The sequence below is a fragment of the Mya arenaria genome, chromosome 3 (genome assembly GCF_026914265.1).
Source record: "Mya arenaria isolate MELC-2E11 chromosome 3, ASM2691426v1".
NCBI classification, from domain to species: Eukaryota; Metazoa; Mollusca; class Bivalvia; order Myida; family Myidae; genus Mya; species Mya arenaria.
The window spans coordinates 18109770-18132991 of record NC_069124.1 but is presented as its reverse complement, the minus strand read 5'-3'; the positions used below and the strand labels follow the sequence as shown (position 1 = coordinate 18132991).

Genomic DNA, 23222 nt, shown 5'->3' with positions numbered 1-23222 from the left:
ATTGGATTGATATTTTCGTTGGTTCTGTTTACAATCGTGCTACGTTGAAGGAGTTTTTCCCGGGTATTTTATAATTATTTTACAGGGTATTGTAAGCACCTTTCTACTTTAAGCTTTGCATGAGTTTCATATTATCAGTATGTAATCATGTTTTGATTATCACATACTTCGCGTCAATACTAGGTTTCAATTTGTTTTCAGATGTTTAGGTTAGTTTCCCCATTTATAAGCCATTACTATAAATGTTTTATATTACTTAAGTGTATAGGTATAGGATACTTTACTTAATAGTTTATAGTTCATTCTGGTTAATAAGAAATGTTAATTTCATTGATTCTCAAATTCGAGGACGAATTTTACCTTGCAGGGAAGAATGTAACAACCCGTTCGTTTCATCATTTCATCATTAAGATAAACACGCGATAGTAGTCAATGTCTTGTATATGTAATGTCAATGTATCCTCTGTATGTCGTGTATGTATCTGTTATGTGCTTGTATAGTATGCAAGTGGTCATTCCGGTTCTCGTACAAGTGAGCTATTTTTAGATATATAGAGGGCGCTTTATCTAACCAAATTACCCGTGCTATACTTCCCGGCTAAATCACTACCATCTAAAGAACCGACGTGAACGAACCCACTATCCTGACGTATAATATAATCTTGCAAAAGATTATTTATCATATTACTGCCGGCTTATTTCGTTAATCTACGAAACAAAATAGAGTAAAGAACCGCTGGTTATATTTGGTATAGAGAATAAGTTATAACTGTATAAAGTGAAATGTATGTAATAAGTGTCGTTTGTATGTTGCCTATTACTTGGCATACTTGTATCGAATCCAATTTCAAAGGAAATAAGGTAACATCTGCAGAGAAACGAAAACTGACCTGCCAATTATCCGCGGAGGAAAGTTCTATTTCTTGAAATTGTTTAATGAAATGATGAATCCCGCTTTATCCGCTTATTGAAACAAATAAACTTGTTTTTCTTCCTTTTTTTGAAAATCCCTTAAAAGAATACACACCATACGAAAATCAGAGATGCAAACACTATTTTTTGTAAGACATGTTGACCAGTGGTGATGCTCGTTTTAAAAGTTCATGCCCGTCAATTAGTATTTATAATAAGGAGTATTGTCCGATCCGTTATGGTCAACTGCACTTAGTCTGAAATAAGATTTTGAAAAAAAGGCTTGCAGGAGATGTTTCACATAGTAAATAAGATACTGTCAGTGTGTTGGTATCAGTAGAAAATGGAACATTACTGAAACAGAAGTGCTGTGTTGTGCTAACTTTGAACCATACTGTATGATTGGAAGTTAAAAGGTACATTGTATGATACCTATTTTGTTTTTAGATATGACATTTCAACACCCTACAATTATTAAACTAAAAGTGAAAAGTTCAGACTGTTGAACAGATACATTCCATCAAAAAATTATGTTGAGATAAACTGATTTTTTTTATAAGCATGGTAAGTATATAGATATATACTTTTATACAGGGTTGAACTAAATAAAATATTGAACCAATGGGAAAGGAGTATTTCTTTCAAATTATTCGACTTTAAAATTCCATATTTATACCAGTATGTGAAATGTTGAAATATATATATTTAAAAAAGAACGTATGTATATAAAATAGTTTGCAAATACATATACATGTATAGAAGTACAACGCCAGAGGAATCTGGCATAAACCTTGATTGTATCATTCACTGTACTCAATTGAATCATTAAATACGTTTAAATCAATTTCCTTATCTAAACAATATTTACGGGTTCTCCTTTACTTTAATCTTCAGCAGTACCCTCTGTAGTAAGGTATAAAACCATTATAAAAATTAAATTAACGAGCTGTGTTATCTAGTTAGATTTGCTCGTTGGCATTTGATTATCTATATGGCAGCTTCTCTGGCTTTAACCTTTCATCACTGTTTGGCAAGTGCATGCACAACATGTGCATGTTATCATGCTGAAGTTGCACGTAAATTATACACTTTTCTGCAGTGAAAAATCCCCAAATGTCAAGTTCTTTAGAAGTAAAGTGCACTTGAAACAAGTGCTCAATTACTGAAATTAGATGTGAGGCAATGGACTTATATTATCTCAAATTGTAGAAGATCAGTTCAAATGCATTTTATACGAGATACCACATATCCTGATTTTTACCGGATTAAACAAGATATGCTGAATGTTTCTTTAAATAAAATGAAAAAATGCGTGGTGATTTTCACGTTTTTAACGGAAATCGTAGTGTATGGTAAGTTTTTCGTTCTTTAGTGTAATCGGAATAGATGATTTCAAGAGATAAAATCTGATGGATGATAGCCATTGCCTTACAAATGAAATATAGAAACAACATGTAATAATATTTTTTTTTGCGTTTAAATAAGTTGGATTTGCTTATTTATCGATTTGTGGAGGCGATATCGACCGATGACTTAGACCGAAGTTAATATTGCGTCATCATGCCAATAAATCACCATATTATGAAAGTGAAATGCAACAATTGTATTATTATTATTAAATACATTACCTAACTATTTGTTTTAAATTAAGTATTAACTGATATTTTAGTTGAAAATATAAAATCTTATAAAATGGTGTGACAACAATTTGCTCTCAAATGAAACTGTTGAGTGTTTTTCCAATCGATAAGTTTATTAATTTAAGTAAACATTCTAGAAAGGCATTTCGAAAAAGAAGACATCATCATGCTATGACAAACAATGACAAAAAATATAAATCTGCTAGACTTTCAACATTAAATGAATACTAATGAAGAAATAAACATATATCCAATCGTTTATGCAACTGTCTGTGTGCCTTCAACGGTTGGAAACACATAGTCTGATCATCTTTGCATTTGGTGTTATTCAGTACCGATAAATTCACAAGCTGGTCGTCAATTGGTCTTTCATAGATGTGACATAACGGTGATTTCTCGATTAGGTAGTTTCGCTGAGGTCTTTGAGGCTCCATCCGCGAGTCAATACAATTATTTACCACGAATCATTTTCTTTTCGGTGGAAAATAGATATTTACCAGTGAGATATAATTGATTAACATATCAATGTTTCAAACCAGTGAAATTACTCTTTACTAACCGCCACTAAAAGTTTGGTCAGTTGTGTCGTTGAAACATCAGTACACAGCTAGAATATAAAATATAAAAAACGACACTGATATGACATTCCGTGACGTAGCCATGCGCATTTCTCTGAGTGTTAGCAATTTGATGTCAGTTTGATGACTTTAAGCATGAACTTAAAAGGAAAGAAGAGTATTTGATCCGTGAATTATCGATTTTATTTCGTTTCGTGAACACCGAAAGTTGATATGACCATAGGGGATATTCATTCGATGAAAGATAATTCATATCTCACTGAACAAGCTATTATTCTCTATAAATTTGTAGCACAAAGAGACGGTGATGTACGGTTGCATGACGTGAAAAGCCTTTCGCGATCTGGTCTACGCGGGACGTTTGAAATCTACCACAAAGGGCGTTGGGGGACATTGTGTGATCCTCATTTTAACGCAGCGGATGCAAGAAAAGTGTGTAGACTAATCGGATATGAATTCGATGATAACGAGTAAGTATAAAGTATGCATCTTTGTCTGATCACTCGAAATATCACACTATTTCAAGTTCTTACATAGTATATGTGTTTATATCACTTTCATTCGGTTCCTGTGCCATTTAATACGCACACACACCCTCGAAAAACTGTGTTGTATTTTCACTGATAATTGTTATTAATACACACGTCAATTTTCATTTAAAAGAAATAGGAAATTAGATATTAACAGTGCCAACGAATTTGTATGGATACATGGCTTCGACTGTCTACGAAGTGGTGGGACTGTCTCGGAATGCTTAGACCAGGAAGGGAACGGCCGGAGGCAAACTTGTGATTCAGCTTATGCCATTAGCGCCAATTGTGAAGGTATGCTTGGTCTGTTAATATATAACATCGTTGGACGAAACAAATCAGCTTATATTACATATATTACTTACTGAAATAATAAATGAATTATTGATATGAGAAGCATCGGCGGGTTTAATTAAAAGGTGTACCACAATGTTATCACATGGGTTTATTTCTTGTTTGACAGTTGGCTATGGCACTCATAGCGTAAGGCTGTATGGCATGTCTGGGCGCTTTTATTCTATGAACTATCCAAGGAACTACGTCAATAACTATTATTGCGCTTACTACATTAACGGACCACAACATTCAACAGTATGCATACAGTTTGATGATTTTCAACTTGAGGGCTGTTGCGACACTGTGCAGGTGTTTGATGGACCTTCGGATACTTCAAGATCAATAGGAAAGTAATGGCGTGCTTGATACCAATAAATATGCCAATCATAAAACTGCTAAGCTTGGGTGTTAAATACACCTACATATTTAGTTGCAAGGAAAGCAGTGATGTTTTCATGTTAATCTTATCGATTGTGTGTACCATATATACAAGTGTTGTTATTGTTTTCGTTGATGTCATAGTTACTGTACCAACGACCCGAATTATTAAGATTGTTCTCGAGAGATATGATACCGGTTAACAAGAAATCAATTAGACCCTTGTACCAACATTTATGTATTAAAAAGAAAGAGACGTCAAAAATAAAACGGATGTTAAATTTATTGCTATAATGGTTACAACCTTAGCAAGGTCAGTAAATTAAACCTACGCAGACTGAAATTTTGGGCGCACCAGTATCTGGCTCATGGTTTAACCATCAGTTCAGTTTTCGTTGGTCTGATTAAAAAATATTTGTCACTTTACAGCTATAGTGGTACCAACGGATTACATGTGAAAATATGTTCAACATCAAGCGCTATGACCTTGAAATTAACCACAGACTATTCGATTTCTAGTGCTGGTTTCAATGCTAGCTACTGGATTGTCATGCACAGTAAGTACTAATTAGCTAATATTCTCTGGTTTTGTTGTTTTAACCTCACAAATAACTAAATGGTTACCTTGAATGTTTTTTTAAGAAAACTAAAAATATTTAAGATACTTTTGGCATTAACCGTTTCGGCGCCAAATCGTAAAGATGTGCGACGGCCGTTTGCTGCGCCCTACCCTATGGATTGTTTTCGCCGATATCTTTTATTTAACTGTTTGGCCCGGGTCTCGCAAAAAGAAACGGAATTGAAGATCATCAATGTCGCATCATTCTGACATGTATAATATATGCTAACTATATATTTGGTAACGAAAGGGTAAAGTTTCTAATTTTTATTTGAAACAAATTGGAGTTTTCCTTATAATTACAATGCCTTAATGCCTTATGGCTATTTAGTCTACATGTTTTGCGGTAGCAGTATTATATTAACTTTGTTAAATATTTAAATTTCAGCTTGTAGTGAATTGGTAATAACGAATGGCTATGCAAATTCAACCAACCTCTTCGGATCTAACGCGACATTTAATTGCATAGAAGGATTTAATTTCAGTGGCAAAAATGTTTCACATTGTTTGGAAAACTTAGCATGGTCTAACACAAACGTTTCTTGTCAACCAAAAGGTACAGTATGCTACGTATATCTATATAGTCTTGAGCACGTTTAAGGAAAAAACAGACAAGAAACACAGCAGGCATTGTACAGTACTGCGATCAGATATGGTTCAAAATCGCGCTCGTTATCAAACTGTTTATTTTGTACCCCTTATATCGTAACGCCGCTAACGCATACACTGCAAACGGGGAACCAAATCACACACGTAAGCTGTCGTGATAGACCCTTAGCCTTAACTGAACACAAGGCAGGTTTACGTCAATTTAAAAAAGTAGTCTGATAATAAACGTTGTAGTTAAAGCCGTTGAAGAACAATTAAAAGTCACTGGCAAAGCGAGTAATCACGGGTACAAAGTTATAATTTGCAAATATCAAATACGTTTACACGTACCTATTTGACAAGTTAATTTTATGTTTCAAAGAAGCTCCGATAAGGTTTGCAGATAAAACTCAGTATTTGAAAAGGAGATTTGGTTAAATTTCCTTCTATTGGCATACATTTTTCATCATGACTAAATCTTAATAGTCATAATGGTATTATTTTCTGGTTTCACTAACAGACTGTGGAATGCCTTATCTACCAAATAATGGACAGGTTTGGTTAAACGACAGCAGCACAACTTACGGATCTAGTGTCCTAGTTAGGTGTAATGTTGGTTTTCATGTAAATGACAAACACCCCGAAATTAATCTTCGGTGTATGGGAACCGGGAAATGGAGTTCAGAAAACTACACGTGTGTGCCAGTGGGTATGTAAAATGATTAGCTATTTGCCCCCAATTATGTTTCAAGCTTTGAAATTGAAGTGTAACGTTATTTTTGTTAAGCACGTAAGGTATGTATAACACTAAATATATAATTCGTTTAGAGTGAGTCTCTGAGATTCGTACGTATGTTTTATTTTGACAGTCTATATTTATTCATATCTAATAATAAATTGCATATTTTGCGATAGACTGTGACAACTGGGTAGTGTCAAATCCAACCTCATCTTCTGTCACCTATTCAAATTCTACCACATATGGGTCTAAAGCACTTTTGAGGTGTGACTTGGGCTTTCATATTGAACACACAAGGGATGTCTTCACCGAAACTGTTACATGTACTGCAAATGGAACATGGAGTAAACGTTTCCCTCCAACATGTGTTGCGATTGGTAATAATACTCTTGATATACTCTTGAACATTGATACTGTAAACGTATTGCCTATGCTATATTCATTTATAAATTGAAGCAATTTATAAAATGACGAATTAAGATGTACTCTGAATAAAAGTTTACTTCCTTTAATTGGTTGATATGAAATTATGAAAATCTACAAAACATAATTTCAAATAATAGTTGTTTCACAAAATTTGTTGTTTACAGAATGTCCAGCCGTGAAGCTGCCAGCGAATGTGAATATTTTGAATAACAGCAATTTAAGTTCGCAATATCTAGTCGGCTCCATCATAAGTTTTGGTTGTCAAAATTCAACATCGATCATTGGTCGAAACTCCATCACGTGTTTGGTTGACGGAACATGGAGTGGAAACCCGCCCGTTTGTAAGAAAGGTAAACCATTCAAATACCTGTTATATAGAATGGCCATACGTCGTATGTATCCACATAATAACACGTTATTTTTTGTTTTTGTTGATTTTTGTGTGTTTGTTTTTTAAAAATGTTTGAAAACTCTAAGAGAGTTCGTTTATAGTTATCATTTGATTTTAAAGTGACCAGCGAGAAGTTTTGCCCAAATGATAATGACTTTTACGGCCAAATTTGGAATGTAACAAGGACTGGGAAAATCATATGTATAGCTTGTCCTAATGGTAAGCTACATTATTATAATCAGTAAATTCGGATAAAAAAATAATAATAATGAAAATAATAATGAAATAATAATAATAATAATAATAATAATAATAATAATAATAATAATAATACTCCCACCGTTCTACGACAACAATGACCCTGCAATGTAAATAGTCATACGGATAAAGAACGTATTTCAAAGCTTACTTATTTAATCTTTTTAAGAATATATAGGAGATATATCCCGACATTGCTTGATAGATGGATCGTGGCTGTACCCAATGTACAACTGCATTCACAAGTCGATAGCAGAAATATCGCAAGCGGTATGTTGATAATTATTTTATACTTAACTTTGTTCAAAACAACCCTCATTACACAAATCTGTAACAATCAACTTGTTAACTCGTGCTTAGACTCAAACTGCATACAATTTCACTTTTGTTTTGCTACAAAACATTTCCAGCTGCAACATCCAACAGAAGAAGACATTCAAATCAACCTTCTAAAGTTGTCAAACCTTACTTCTGTTGCGCAATCAAGTGGACGCCCGGCTTTCGGTGGTGATCTGAATCAAGTGACCAACATTTTAGATACCATTGCCAACATTGGTGAAAACATGTCAGTCACAACCGAACAGACAGAGGTGGGGCATTAAAGTTTATCTTATAAAATATGAAACAATAAGGCTTTGCCGATTGTTTATAGAATAATAAACTTGATATTGTTCTGTTTTAAACAATGAATTTATCCAATTGATAAGTTTCACTGCTTTGAAATTCTAACCCGTTCTCAAGACCATATGAAACGACATCGCGCAGGGGGATACAAATATATTGCGATCTTACAAAAAACGACAGGCATCTATATAATCATCTCAACACGAAGGATATTGTTAGCAACCAATTATCTTCATATTCTATTCTTGGTAACTATTCTTTGAAACATTCAGGTAGGCGACTTGAATTGAATATCAACGTTTGATTGGTTGATTTATAATAAAACCTACGTGAAATTTGCCAACTTTCATATTACCGTACGTTTTACGTATGTATCATTTACCGCTAGTAATATAAACAACAATCATTCAGTGTTTGCTCAGCAGCTGGCACCTGTTCTTTAAGGTTTTATGAATTTGAAAATCTCCTTTCTTTGCAGTCGTTCCTGTCCGTTACTAGCAACTTGCTTGATCAACAAAATGCAAAATCCTGGCAAGCGATGGGGAATGATGCAGAACAGGTAGTTATAATGTGCTGTCTTATTTTGTCATCATGACCTGTTGAACGATTCACTAGTAGTTTGGTTTCTTTAGTTTTAATTCAATAAAAGGTTGTATTACCATAACTATATACGTATCTTATGACGTTCATTGAAAAAAATCGGGAATGATTAAATGTTAAACTTTTCTCGTACTCGTACGAAGGAAACGTTTATTTTTTTTATAACACCATAAGTGAAGAACAGAATTCCTTTACATTTATTCAAATGTTCCAGCAAATTGAACATCGGGGAGCAATGAGGGTTTTACATGTCGTTGAAAAATATGTCTCCTTAATTTCTGAGGGTTCAGGGGACACTGACAATACATCGAAGACATTCGCTGCATCAAATCTAGGTAAATGCGTAGTCTATGACCAAATCTTTAAACGCAAACACAAAAAATACCGAAAACATGATTTATGCATGTAACATATATTACTGAGTGAGCACAAAAAGTTATATTTCATTAGCGGCGTATATCTTTCGATCTAACACTTAAACAAACATTTTTTTCTTTGTTCTAAATGCCTTAAATTGGCATTAAATGACATGTATTTTATAAAAAAATAGACCAACCAAACTGTATGCGCAAATTTAGTTTGAAACAGTGAAATATCATTTTTATTTCACTTTCTCCATTAATCATCGATAATCATAAAATATTGATATTTTGATACATGTGTAGTCTGTCTTTGTGAGGTGTATTTCTCGTTAAGTGTCTGTTGTGCCTTAATCTAGTGCCTCTAAACAGGGTCTTAGTTTATTGTTGGGCTTCTGGGTTTGTCTCTTTCGTTTGCATTAGATTATTGAAATGCTTTTAAACACTTTTATTCTATTTAAGTATCACTTTCTCTTTGCAGTTGTGCATGTAGCAGGAATACAAAACACAACAGATGATGGTATATCGTTTCCTGAAAATGCAGCACAATTAGGAATTTCAAGCGTACTACGTTTTCCAGACAAATCTTTAAAAGGTATTTTTCCTGCTTTGATTAGTTATCAAGTTGTTAGAGGTTTTACTTGCATACATATGATACATTGACAAAATTGGACTATTCTTTTGAATAACGTCAAATGCTTTAAGTAAATACTAGCCCCGCAAGACAAGTGAAAGCGTCGCACATTGAACTCGGACGTGTTGCAAATCGTCAAAAAGTTACACCTTTTCCTTTGTTTTTGTGGCCTAGAGGCAACACTTGTGTGATCAATTCGAGTTGTTTTTAATAGGCCTGAAATGCTATTGAGTTTAAGCTATTAAGTACTGTATTGTGTTTTACTAAACAGATTCAAAGAAGTACTCGGCTGTGTTTTACAAAAACATGTCTAGCATCTTATCCGCTGCATCAAACGAACAAAGGTAAACAAATCAACGTGAAAAGGCTCCCGTTTTTACGTCAGATATCATAATAACTAACATAACTCTGACCTGCAGCCAATTGTATTAAACTGGTTTATTCAATGGTTTTCATAATATTAACCAAAAAGCTTATTGGTTGGTCAATATTCAACAAATAATTACTGTTTTCCGATGAAATTGCTGGTTCAAACTAACCAAATATTACATATGGATAATTTATCCATTTTTGTACAATTGGCTGCAGCAGAATTATATTATGTTTAGAAAAAGGATATATAACGATAGAGATATATGACATTATTATCATGTTGCATTTCATATACGATTATTGTATAGCATTGCTCTTAATCACGAACTGGCTCATTCCAATTTAACACGCCGATTGTTTAAATCGTTTTATGTGATTTAACTTATTGTGATGTATCAACATAATGTACATTTTACTGTGATATATCATCCCCTTGTATAACTAATTCTTTTGTGATTTGTATTTGATTCAGCACTTTGCAAAGAAGCATCAACACGGAGATTGTTTCTGTTAATATGGACAACTGGGAAACTAATCCAGAATTTGAAATACTCATTACCTTTACGCATTTTGAGGTAATTTTCGTTATGTGTTAGTGATTTGTCTAGTTGCATATTTAGTTTGATGCGGACGTGAAACTTGTTTCTATAGGTATTTAATCCATTTGTTCAAATAATCAATTATTAAAATGATATGTAGAATTAGTTAATGCAAACATAGTGGCACAAATAATCAAATGACTTTGGTCAAATATTTAAAAACAAATATATTCTGAAAATGAGTGTTCACTTAAAATGAGTTGTAATGATAATGTAACTGTATAATTTATAGTAACACACTTTGTTAAAACTTTCAGAAAAGCCTGTCATTTCCAACCTGTTCGTTTTGGAATGATTCAGAGTAAGAAACATACATATCAATTTCGCATTATTGATAATTTGATCGAGAATTTCTATGTGAAACACGCCATTACTTAAAAATCCTTATACCATTAGTTCTTTATGTCCTCTCGGTACCTATTCTACAAATACATTTTACCTTAACGTACATCGTATACGATTGTAATATTTCCTGTAGGTCGATTTGGGACAGCAGTGGTTGCAAGGTTGTCCACACAAATCAATCTCATACCGTTTGCAGTTGTAGTCATCTTACCAATTTTGCTATTCTTATGAGCCCATTTATCCAGGTAATGGTGTTAAGGGCAAGTCACATCGATATATTTATTATTGTATTAATTTATTGATATTCCGAAGGTATTTATAAGGCGACAGTACATTTTCAAGATTTATCAGGCATCAATTATTTCCGTTAATATCATTAAAACCATTAAGATCTTTCCAAAATAATAACTTGACTAGTGATAGTTTCTATTTTTTAATCTTAAGAAATACCTATTGTATTTGTTGCGCTTAACAGTGAATGCTTTTACAGTAAAAACCTTACGGATGCTTACGTTATCCAACAAATACTTTATTATTTCCATATATTATACTAAAACATTAAACATCTGTAATATGCAATTTATCCTTAATAATATTGGCTATAATGTGATTTAAGGATAACAGGAAAACTAAAGCACTAGACATCATTTCCATCGTTTGCTGCAGTATTTCCATTTTGGGTCTGGTGGTAACGGTGGCGTTACACATATACTTCCACAGGTAAAAGCTATAAATGGTAATAAGTTATAACTCAGATACTGCTATTTCAGTGCAAGTTTGGTTATATGGTTTTTATATGTTGACATATTTACGGTACCTAAGTAGAAATCTGCCTGTGATAAAAATTTGAAACGTTTCGTAAAAAGGGGGCATAAAGCAAATTTGCTGTCGCCTTCGAGCGAGCACTTTAAAGTTAAATATTGTTCAAGGTTTACATGTAGCTCCCGTTAACCATTATAAAAATTACAACTATATACGGACAACTCATTTCAACTTACCATTTAAGTCGGTACATACTTAAGGGGAATACTTGACTTTTGGTTCTAAGCCATTGTTCTTCTCTTTACAGACACATGAAAACCGACAAAAAAAGAATTGTTGTACTTATGAACTTATCGACAGCACTAATTATCTCTTATGCTTTGTTTCTGGGTGGAGTAGAAAGGACAGAAAACATGGCAAGTTTATTTATTTTATTTAATTAAGTTAAAGCATTTTGCAATAGACTTTTGTTCTTAGATCGATCTATCATGACTTTAAGTTTTCCTGGTTGTTTTGTCTTAGACAGATACTATTAACATACTGAATATTAATATTTCGTTTTGTGCTATTTTTTTTGCATTTTTCTATTATTTTGCTCGACATTTAATATTCGATCAGGGCAAATTTACCAGAACGGAATCACTACAAGTGATCTAAATGATTAAATGCTATTTCACTGTTAATTCATTTTATTGTCTCATAATATCAACAACACACAGATACAGCCATGATACCGCTTTATATTTTCTACATTTACTAGGCATTTTGCACTGCAATAGCCGCCCTTCTCCACTACATATACCTTGTAGTGTTCTGTCTCATGCTTGCGGAGGGAGTGGACATATTCATGTCTGTCCGTTTTGTCTTCACCACAAAGTCCAAGTTTAAGTGGATCATTCTGGCGGCTTGGGGTACGACTATTTCTGTACTACAAATGTGTCATTATTGGATTGATTTATTTTTCTAAAGACAATTAAGGCAAAATAGCCCGTCCTGATATGGCATGGCGGTCAGATTCAATACAATAAAAATGGACGTTTTTGATTGGTAAGCAACATGTGATATATATTAACAACCGTCAGTTTAAGATCTTCAAATAAATGATCTCAACAAAAGTTAAACAATATGATTATGGCTTTAATCATACTTTGTCATTTAGATTTATTACCAACGATATCTTGTTATTTTGTTTATTTCACAGCTGTTCCAGCGATGGTAGTTGGGATTGCTTTAGGAGCCAGTAGAACGTATGGTTACGGAACTGAACATTTGTAAGAATAGTTTTATAAATTTAAGCGTTTATGTCTGTTTATCAATCAAAAGAATGCATACAATATATAATACGGAACTGGCAGAATCAGGCTATGTTGTCAAGAGTGTTGCATCACTATAATAGAAACTACAATGGCATCCCCATTTATGAGAAATTTGCTCTGGTCTAAACTGAGGTACACAGGACAACAAAAAATCAATTCTGTCTTTTTCTCTTCTTCAGTTGCTGGTTGTCAGTAGAGAGTGGAGTTATCTGGGCTTTTGTCGGACCGGCTCTTGCTGTTATAACGGTATTTGTTTAAGTTTTTATGTGGTGATCCGTAACCGGCATGGGAGTGAAACCATTCATTTGTTTAATTATTTTTGGTTGTGACTTCACTATTTGTATCCTTGAAAAAGTTTCAAGTTTCACGAAAGCTGCCGTTTTAATAATTAAATACATAACCTAGGTAAATGCCGTGATCCTGGTCGTAGTTATGAAGACGATGTTTGGGTCCCAAGCAATATCACAAAAAAGTACATCAGACAAATCTAAGTAAGTTGTAATTATGGTGTATCATTGCTTCTTTATTTATCCAATAAGCCACCTATTGTGCGTAATCGTAATACGTGTTGTATTAGGCTTATCTGAAACTTCCTCTTCATAGACAAATAGTGGGAAAATAAGGAATCATTTATGTTTCTAACCTTTTTTTAAATGCTGATCGTAGAGGAATATCCATAGGCCAACTTATGGGGCAATTGCACAAGGAATGTTCAATATTGCAGTACTACTTCTTATTTCTATCAAAGGCAGGAACTCGGTTCTATGATTCTTGATAAAGCTACCAAACAGATAAACGCCAGGTTTTTTTGTGACTTCTTTGCAGGATGGCAGTTAGATGCCTTCTGATATTGCTGCCGTTAACTGGAATAACATGGGTGTTAGGAATATTTTACGTTAACAAAAGCATGGCGTGGGTGCAGTATGTATTTGCTGTCTGCAACTCTTTGCAGGTAAATCATGTTTCAAATAATAAACTACCTTAAGAATAAGATATATTAAATCTGCGTAATGTGTAATTTCTTATAGATAATATAATTATATATGGTTTTGTTCCTTAATTATTGTTATTATAATTACATTATAAAGGCGATTTATTCGAGCTATGAGTTATACATAGAAATTATGACAATGTAATGCGAGTATTCATGTCCTCAGTTTGACTAAAGGCTGACTATTGATACATTTTTCAGGGGCTGGTTATTTTCATCTTTCACTGCGCCTTAAATACACAGGTACGCATATGTTTTGAATTAAAATAACGATATATATAACTACAATTAACTATTCATTTTTGAAAACAATAACAATGCGCCCACAATTTCACTAACTAAGATGATGTTTACCTAAGGTTGCGAAGTGACCATTAGCATGTGTGAGGTTGGGCGCTGATTATCTGGTTTCAAATCTTTTAGTTATTTTACGATAAGTCTCCACTGATCGTGCGATAACGGTTATACCAACATTTATCAATAACGATCGTTTGTGTTACGTGTTTGTTGCTTTCAGTCTGCCTGTCTTTGTTTCGTGTTCTTTTAATGTGGGTTAACGTCTAGGTCATTGAGCTTTTGACTGTACCATGCATTGTTTTAATACTCTTAAATTGAAATGAGATCAAATGATGTTTCGTTTTAATGTAGATTCATGATGCCGTATTGAAAAGCAGAAAACGCCGTGAAACGGTTATGCCAACCAAAACTAGAAGCGCCGATGTGATCATTCGAGTAAGTACAGCATTGCTTAAATGTTATGTTAACAGATCCGCCTAGACTAGAGTACACAGCTCAGTTGTTTGGTAAAATCATAAAAAACAATGTATCATACTTTTCAGCGCAAGCATGAAATGAACTCGACATCGATGACAGTCATTGACAGCTCGATATCTGAATCAGAAGAAAAGACACATGTGGTAGGCGACAAAATTATAGGAAGTTCGAAAAGTAAGTGGTCAAATAATCATCAATACGCTTCTTTATATGCATATAATTTTCACTTTAAATGCACGTCAGTTTATTTACAATTATTTTGCCTTGAACCTAATTTATTTATAACCATATGTTGTGTATTTTAGCCGATTATATATATATTCTTAAAATTTAGAAATTGTTTAAAACACATCTTTAGCGTACAAGCAAAGCGACGTTCTGGCGGTTGTTACAATTCGGCAAAAACCTTTGATATGCCTTTCCATGAAACCTTGAATACCACTATTTAATGCCATGTTTGTTTTTCAGTAAACAAAGAAGAGCATAGTACGTCATCTCCTTTACAAACAGACCCACCGTTCTGTAAACTGTAACAATTTTGGAAACATGCATGGAAATTGAAAACTGGTAGGAGGTTACACAACGAATTGCACTGTATAAATTTCACAAATATTAGGAATGTAAGGTAGTGTTTGCTACTTCTCTGTTTGTGAATGGTGTTTTTGCCCGCACACTTCTTAGTGAATAATTGCTAAATGGGACTGTAAATTGTCGAGAGAAGAATCTCCTCCAACATGATAGTTAATTATTGACCGGTATTACCTGATCTTAATATTTAGTTGTTGGATTTTATTATTGACCGATATTTACCTGATCATAATATTTTACTTGTTTGATTTCTAGTCCACGCAAGATGGACAAATCGCTCGTTGACAGTGTTCTCTTACCTTTACCAATACTCCCAAACTACAGTAGATTAGCGACAAATCGAAGACGCTCGGGACTAACATAAGCCCTCTTGTAATCCGATGTTTCCAGCAATCCTAAGCTGTAAATAGTGCTTCATATATTTCACCGCTCTAGAAACTCGGCTAAAGATAACGGATAGTGTTTTCAAATTTTAACCTCTTACATCTCAGTCTATTTATTTTATTGAAAATCAAAATCTTCGACTGCATGGAAATCTTGGTTTGACCGGCTCTGTCATCACGTCGAATGGATGATCAAAAACTGTGTTAAATGTTACAGTTGATCGCCTGACGTTCATTCCATTACCTTGTGTACGGACAGGATGTCCTCCTAACTGCTTTGCGTAACGTCGTGAAGCGAGATTTGGAAATATTTGGTGAGATTGAGTTCCTGTTTGACAACTTACTGCAGATGTGTTTAAATCAAAAGTCTGAAAAAGTACTTGCTATTATGAAAATGTTATAAGTAATAAACTGTATATAACTACTGAGTTCTAGCTTGTAAAATAAATGAACTAACCCGTTTTTGTGAAGTAATTTTTGCTTTTATGTTATCAAAATTTTAATCAGAATGAGCGAATAAATTAAACGCGAAAGCATTTTGAAATCTTTTCATGTCAGCGACATACCTAGGCACCACTTTGTAGCAATCCTGCTGTTATGAGTCCTGGGCGTAAATTCTAAAAAATCAGACTTAAAACGATAACAAACAAAATGCTTTCAGGCATCCTCCTACAATACGTATCAGTTTCAACGATATGTTTCCAAAATAATATTGGGTAGGATTTGGTAACTAATTACAATTTGGATTTTGATTTAATAAATATGGTGTGCACTGGCAATCATGTTTTGTTTCAATATTTTTTTAGAACATTTGACCGAGAAAGCAATTGTAGTTTTTCTAGTCGGTTACACACTGATTGATTGCTATGTTGTGTTTTTTGCACAATGAAAGAGAAAACTATTTGGTATATGCATTTTTCTTTGGCTAATGAGTGGATAAAGGTCAAACTGCTTTATCAATAGTAAAATCAATTACTCAAACATAAATCACTGTCTTCCTAGTGCACATCATGTTATTTGTGGAAGAGGCAGCCCCTCTCATGCACATGATCCTTTTTGAGGGCTGGGGTGGGAGTACAAACCTTTTGATTCTAATTCATTATGATATAACACGGCGACCGGCGAATACGCCTCTCCACGTTCTCGTCTACGTAATCTTGCATTCAGATTGACGCTGAAAATAGAATAAAATACTTAAAAAAATCTTAAATAATTAATTTCTCAAAAGGGTGTTATGTGCCGGTGATCTTTGCATCGGAAAAACACTTTGTCAAGAGTGTAGAGTTTCTTTCATTTTCTAATTGTTTTATAATCAAATACTATAAGTTGAAACCTGTTTCAGTGTTGTCATTAATTTTGATAATTTTAAGTAGAATAAGTATTTAATTTCATTTTTCGGCGTTGGTGTATAAGATTGATTTAGATAGTCAATCTGAATACAAACCTTATCGGAGACCGCGGAGTAGTTATGATTGTTCGACACTTATACATCATATATAATTTCGAAATATGTTTTTCTTGAATTTACAGCAAAATTAAGTAGCTTGTAACTATTATGACTTTACCACAGATAAAAAACTGCGTCACATTTCTCATATACTTTCTGTTAATCAGTAAACTTCTGCTGTGATTTTTATTATATTTATTTCTGTAGATATATAGATTTAGATTTATAGACACCGTTTTATAGACGCTTAAGATATTTATTTTTACAATGCATACATTCACATTATGTTTACTATCTTAGTAAACAAGATGTTGATTATAAATGAATCCGGAATGGTCAATGTTTGATACATTGATTCAGCAAAACGAATCGGCAAAAACCACCGCAAACATACAAGCAACGGTTATGTTTACTTATTATTCTTTTTTATTTTGATACACATTGACGCAATTTGAAGAAACCTTGCCTCCTCATTCATCCAAAGAAAGATGAATTCATGAATTAGACACCTTACATAGGCTGTAGCCTGCATAACTTTGTGAATTTGTTTTCTAAAATGATTTAATGTCTAGCCTAGACAAACAGTTACTGTAATGAAACTATCGCCAATAATTTCCCCGTCGCAAAGCACAATGGCTTAACGGAGGCCTTTCCAAAATGTTAATAGTATGTTATATCTATATTCCTTTTTTTCTTTTCTACAGTGGAAAGCGGACATCCATAGTCCCTTAAATGTTGATTGTATAACTGTGTTTTACTCTATGTTTTGAATACTTACGCGGAGTACTGTCGCCAATTGACTTTACGGGCCAGTCAATCAAACCATTCGTCCGTTAACCGATTAACCAACCAGTGTCCAGATACGACGAAGCATTTCAGTCGGTGTTGCTATCTGCCATGACCTGAGGAAAAGCACAGTCAATCCAGCACTAGACAATCACCATGTAAGTATCTTATGTGCACGGGGCCGGCAAAATTACAAAAATGTTGATGTTACCTTAACCAAGAAAATTGCAAAACACAGAGTACATGATGCGCTAGGAATATCTCAAGCAAAAACTTGAAAAATCAATGTTCACTGAAAAGAGGTCAGTTTATTTGCAGTGTTAAGTCCCCATCAACACATTTTTTTGAATTGCGTGACTTCTAAGCAAAAAACATATACTCGAGATGGCACACACCCTACCAATGGAAAAAGTTGCTAAAGCGCTTTTTAGTGTCCACCGTACTGTGCCTCTAGCTCAATATTGGCAAAACAATAATTATTTAACGCTTTAAAGGCCGGGTTAGTAGTATAAAAGGCGGACAGTCAGTAAAATGGCCACTTCACTTGACCTCACAGAGCTGTCTGCTAGTACAGACTGTCAGTTCATTTTTTGAATATACTAATAATTAACAAACAAAGAATGCAAAAATTTGCAAGATGGTTTTTGAAATGTATGCAAACATATCTTTTGAATTTTATATCTCTCAAATAGTTATAAATACTAATTTCAAACTTTTTCTATATTAACTGTCAAACAAATTCAAATTTCCCAGCAATGTTGATTGACAGATGACCCTCTAACAGCCAACTGAATTGCACTACCAATTCCTGTTTACTACAGGTTTACAAACATAGAATGAGGTTGTAACTGTCATATGGTAGGAAAAATCCATAATCTGGGGTGATATATACTATCAAATGGCTTATTATAAAACAATTCGTAGAATTATTCCTCATGGTATATCTAACTTTTTTTATCTAATATCAAATGAGAAACCAATAGACAAATTCTTCTGTACTACTCTATCAGAATGATAAAACACCACAAGCCATGTGAATGTTTACAATCAAAACGGTTGACCAGAGCAGACCTCATAAACCCGATTTACCATGCCTCCTCTGCCAAATAGGCTTAATTGCTGTCCGGTAGGATATTTGGGGTCATGTACCCCAGCCTTTAACGATTTAATAAACATATAAAACCACAACCGAAGAACAGCAAGCGCATCTTAAGTATGTTAGAGATTAGAGTCATTGAACGAACAAATGTCGAAGTCATTCATAATATCAAAGTTGCAAAATATTAAGTTAAATTTTATAATTAAACATTTAAATTACCCAGCTTAACAAGAACAGTGAATCCTTACCCAAAAGAAGATACCTTACAGCTTCTCAATTTTTTCTATGTTATCGGTATGGATATGTTATCGCGTTGCGCACATGCATTTTTTTCTCACCAAAACATCTACAAAATAACACTCATTAGGATACTTTTTGCCCTACATCAATAAGGCATACAACACTCACTACACTCACTCGGTAAAGATTGTAAGCTTCGCGAGGCCGTAAGGATGGTTTAAGAGTGTAGTAGATTTTCCTGTTTCTCGGTCACGTGACGAGTGGGGAATCGTGTCGTGTTAATTACAGCTTTTGTCCATTAACACCAAATTGTTATGAGTTAATGTTTAATAATTTTCCATTTTTAAAATCAATCGAATTAATCGTTCAAAACCTATTTTCTAAACGGGAGACAAGGTATACAGTAACATAATGTCTCCCTGGTGGTCAAATTACCAAAAATTACATAATATATGAATAAAATGACGATTAACCCTTATACTATGGTCAGTGCGCTACCGAAGTTGAAACGAGGTATAAATTAAGGCGCTTTAAACATATTTATTTATATAACCAGTTCGTTCTTGCAGATGAAAAACTACCGATTTATTTCTAAATGTTATCATAAATGCTGCGAAAATTAATTTAACAATACAGTGCATAGGCTAGAGTTAATTAAACGAGTCATTCCTAATTTTCGTGTGTGAGCATTTATGGATGCGTGTGTGCAACTAAACCTTTGGTTTATTTATTTGATATTTGTTCGCAATATTGTTTTGGTTTCATATTCTACAATTAAACTGTATTAAAGTTTGATAAGAATGGTTCAAGTAGCATGAACCCTCGTGCAAGAAACTACAAATTCATGTATTTCTTTGTAAACTCCAGACACATATCCTTATGAATGTTTTTTATTGCTTACCTAAAACCTTTTGTCAGTAACATTTTACATGCTGTTCTTATAAATTCTAACAGAGTGCGTTCTTGTTTACCGAACTCAACATAGTTCATAGTGAAGTACAATATTTGGAATTCATCGTCAAATATTCTTTCCAAGAATTTAGCTTTTTAAAATGATCTTGTTGTAATATTTTATATATAAATATTCGACTGTTTCCTTTTAAAACGCCAAACCTTTAACAAGTTACCACACAATAGTACACAATAGTACCATTATCCATTATTAAAACATTTTTTCGTATGGCGCATTATCGCACGTGAGTTGCATTACCTCTGGTGGAAGATAAACATCGCCTCCATGCTGGGCAAGTGTTCCCAGTCATGTAACCAGTCATTTGGCAAAAGGTATTCAATCCCCATGTAAGATTATAAGTATCTTCCATGGCCAAGACTGTAAGATAGGTTCATCCCAACCCGAGCGTAGGGTGTTTTACCGAGTTTCCGTAAAACACCCTGCGCGAGGGTTGGGATGAATCTATCTTACACGAGTGGCTATGGTAGATGTTTTTTCTCCCACCTCAGTGAAACACAATTAAGTAAAAATGTATTTTTTGCTGGAACTAATTTGTGCGTAGGGAAAATAAATGCGTATGGATATGTGATAATTCGTGGTTGTCATGGATATACGTGCAGTGATTCACATTATGTTAATAGCCAAATCGGCCTTTAAATAGTTCTGAGGAGAGTGAATCATTATTTCTTGAAAGGTTTTTTTATGGTGACATTTGAAGCGAGAAATAATTTATTAGCAATCTAAATATTGCAACAAGACAACGTTTCTATGAGGCTACAGACGACAGTCTTCAACAAGGGAGGTAATTAAAATGTGATGACCATTAAAAAGGAGTTCCATACGGGCGTTTTATCTTTGCCCGTGGGCAAGATAAGAATTTCTAGCATGGTTTAATTTTTGGATCTACTTATCTGAGGTGGGAGAAAAGTTACGCGCAACAACGCGCCCGTTGAAATTACTTCAATGTAAAACAATGTTATGTGATTTGCTTTTTACGTTTCAAAAAATAAAAGCAATTCAAGTATTATTTGAAAACAAAATAAAAACAAAACATTACATGTACGTTTAAACTCAGTACAAATGCGATGTTCATAGAAGCGCCATGGCGACAGTAAACGAAGACGAGCGCGCTGTTTAGTGAACTATATAAAAAGCTTGTCTTCAACGTCAAAATTATAATATTTTAAAGTTAAGGTAAACTTGTGTAAGAAAAAATAACAATCATAAAGCCTAGCTAAAGGCTCCAGTGCTTGCCCTCCATCCGCAAGGAGACACATACATGAAATATACTTATATTCAAACTGCGGCAAAACACGAAACAGTTGTCAAAAATGCAAAAAGTGTACTGTTTTCAATTTGCGACAGAAATTAAAATGACATTCGTTACCTTTTTACTGTCTTTATGTGAAACACAAAGGGAGATAAATATACATTGGAACTATAATATAAGACGGGGTACGTTTTGCTAAAGGATCTTCGTCGTAACTTAAAAACAATGAGCTCTTTAGGGAATTCGACAGGGGAAAGTTCAAGTAGCGAACATATAGCAAATAAAAAAAACATATGGCAGTTAAAAAATTTCAATTTCACAACTATTTTTTTTCTAAAACGGGTCCCGGTTGTTCAGAAAGCTCATTTCATGACATGCTAAAGTTTGTATAAGGAGCTTGTTGGGGAATGATGAAGAAATGCAGTTACTTCCAAACAGAAACTGCTCACGAACCTTTTGGTTGGATTTAGGGTTAACCTGTCCAATTAATTGGATTTATGTTTAAACTTTTGGCTACTGAGCTTCTTTCTGTAGTTTTTCACATATATATTGATACGCATAAGATCAAAATTTTAAGAGCAAAATTCGCTGCCTGTATTCTAAAGAAGAAATGTTATAGGTTTTAAGGATGAATATTCTCGATTTTAATGTTAAGTCATTCCTTCTTAGACAGTGCTAAATTATTTATGTTCGGAACCTAAGACTAGTCTACGTCCTTTAACCAACGGCCATCGTGGAAGATAGATGCATCCAAATTTCTTTTCGGATATTTTACGGAAACTCAGTAACCCTTCTTTCGGTGAAATATCTGCACTCGGGTTCTACCAACCAATCCCCCCCCCCAAAAAAAGCGTTTATTCTGCAACATATAAAAGACAATGTAACCACAAAGGCTTGAGTAGTCATTTTGCTGTTATAAGTCTTGGGTGTAAAACTCAGAAACCAGACATATGACGTTATTGAACAGGCCTTGGTAATCCTTTTAGGCATCCTACTAAAATCCTTTTGTTTTTCGACGACATTTCATTTTAAAAGAATATCAGGTAAAATGTAAAAACGCATGGTTTGATATAATAAACTTGCATTATGTATGAATTATTATCAAAATAGTTTATTGAGCAGGAAGTTGGAATTTAAGTCGGTTACACACTGATAAACTCAATCGTAGTGTCTTTTGCAAAATGTTACGGAAAATAATCGGGAAATAGGAAACTTAATTTTGGCAAAAAAGGGCAACAGTGTAAAAAGGAATACTGCTACTTTAGTGCTACTCAAGCAGACGATACACTTGCCTTTCAGTCCATGGACATACTTTCGACCGCGAATGTAATTATTTTTCTCGGGGATCCAGTAAAACTGTTGACGCTACTTCAAGATAATCCCAACAAGGCGACAAACCAAATAATCCTTTTCCCGTCTTCATCGCAGTGATCTCCCTTCTTATATATCAGAGATCTTTGCATCGGGCAACCTTTGTGTCATGCTTACAGTTTCTTTTATTTTGCATTTGTTGTATTGTCAAAACTATAACGTGAAGCATTTGATTTTTGTGTCATCAAGTTTGATAGGTTTGCTGATATTCAAATTATTTGACTTCTTTAGGCGAAGCTGTACTTGATTAATTGTGAATGAACCGTTTATCTTTCTAAGGATATTTAGTATTTGCATCTTTAAAAACATGGAAAT

At 33.9% G+C, this 23222-nt stretch overlaps 1 protein-coding gene across 3 annotated transcripts; it reads left to right on the top strand.

The window, feature by feature from the left end:
- Positions 1-2079: 2079 nt before the first annotated feature.
- On the top strand, positions 2080-16167 carry LOC128227197 (adhesion G protein-coupled receptor L3-like). Of its 3 annotated transcripts, XR_008259775.1 has the most exons (32): positions 2080-2264; positions 3423-3600; positions 3794-3954; positions 4124-4346; positions 4804-4931; positions 5382-5549; positions 6102-6290; positions 6497-6697; positions 6911-7096; positions 7258-7356; positions 7565-7665; positions 7806-7985; positions 8498-8578; positions 8834-8954; positions 9460-9573; positions 9884-9956; positions 10457-10559; positions 10841-10884; positions 11062-11173; positions 11545-11648; positions 11998-12106; positions 12451-12601; positions 12892-12961; positions 13186-13252; positions 13412-13497; positions 13832-13958; positions 14199-14240; positions 14646-14729; positions 14837-14945; positions 15240-15257; positions 15615-15761; positions 15960-16167. XR_008259775.1 is itself a non-coding variant. In XM_052937496.1 (31 exons), the coding sequence occupies exons 1-31, from the start codon at positions 2135-2137 to the stop codon at positions 15689-15691; spliced, it is 3636 nt and encodes a 1211-aa protein (XP_052793456.1). In that variant the 5' UTR covers positions 2080-2134; the 3' UTR covers positions 15692-16167. The 3 variants fall into 3 exon arrangements, 2 of the variants coding, with proteins under 2 accessions (XP_052793456.1, XP_052793457.1); XM_052937496.1 differs by having other exon boundaries at positions 15615-16167; XM_052937497.1 differs by having other exon boundaries at positions 15240-15338; positions 15615-16167.
- The last annotated feature ends 7055 nt before the right edge of the window (positions 16168-23222 follow it).

Excerpts from the sequence above, each read along its gene's own strand:
- LOC128227197 (XM_052937496.1), top strand. The coding sequence starts at position 2,135 with ATGCATTTTATACGAGATACCACATATCCTGATTTTTACCGGATTAAA. Across the intron at positions 2,265-3,422 it reads AACGGAAATCGTAGTGTATG|CACAAAGAGACGGTGATGTA; the intron begins GTAAGTTTTTCG and ends ATAAATTTGTAG. Across the intron at positions 14,241-14,645 it reads ACTGCGCCTTAAATACACAG|ATTCATGATGCCGTATTGAA; the intron begins GTACGCATATGT and ends GTTTTAATGTAG.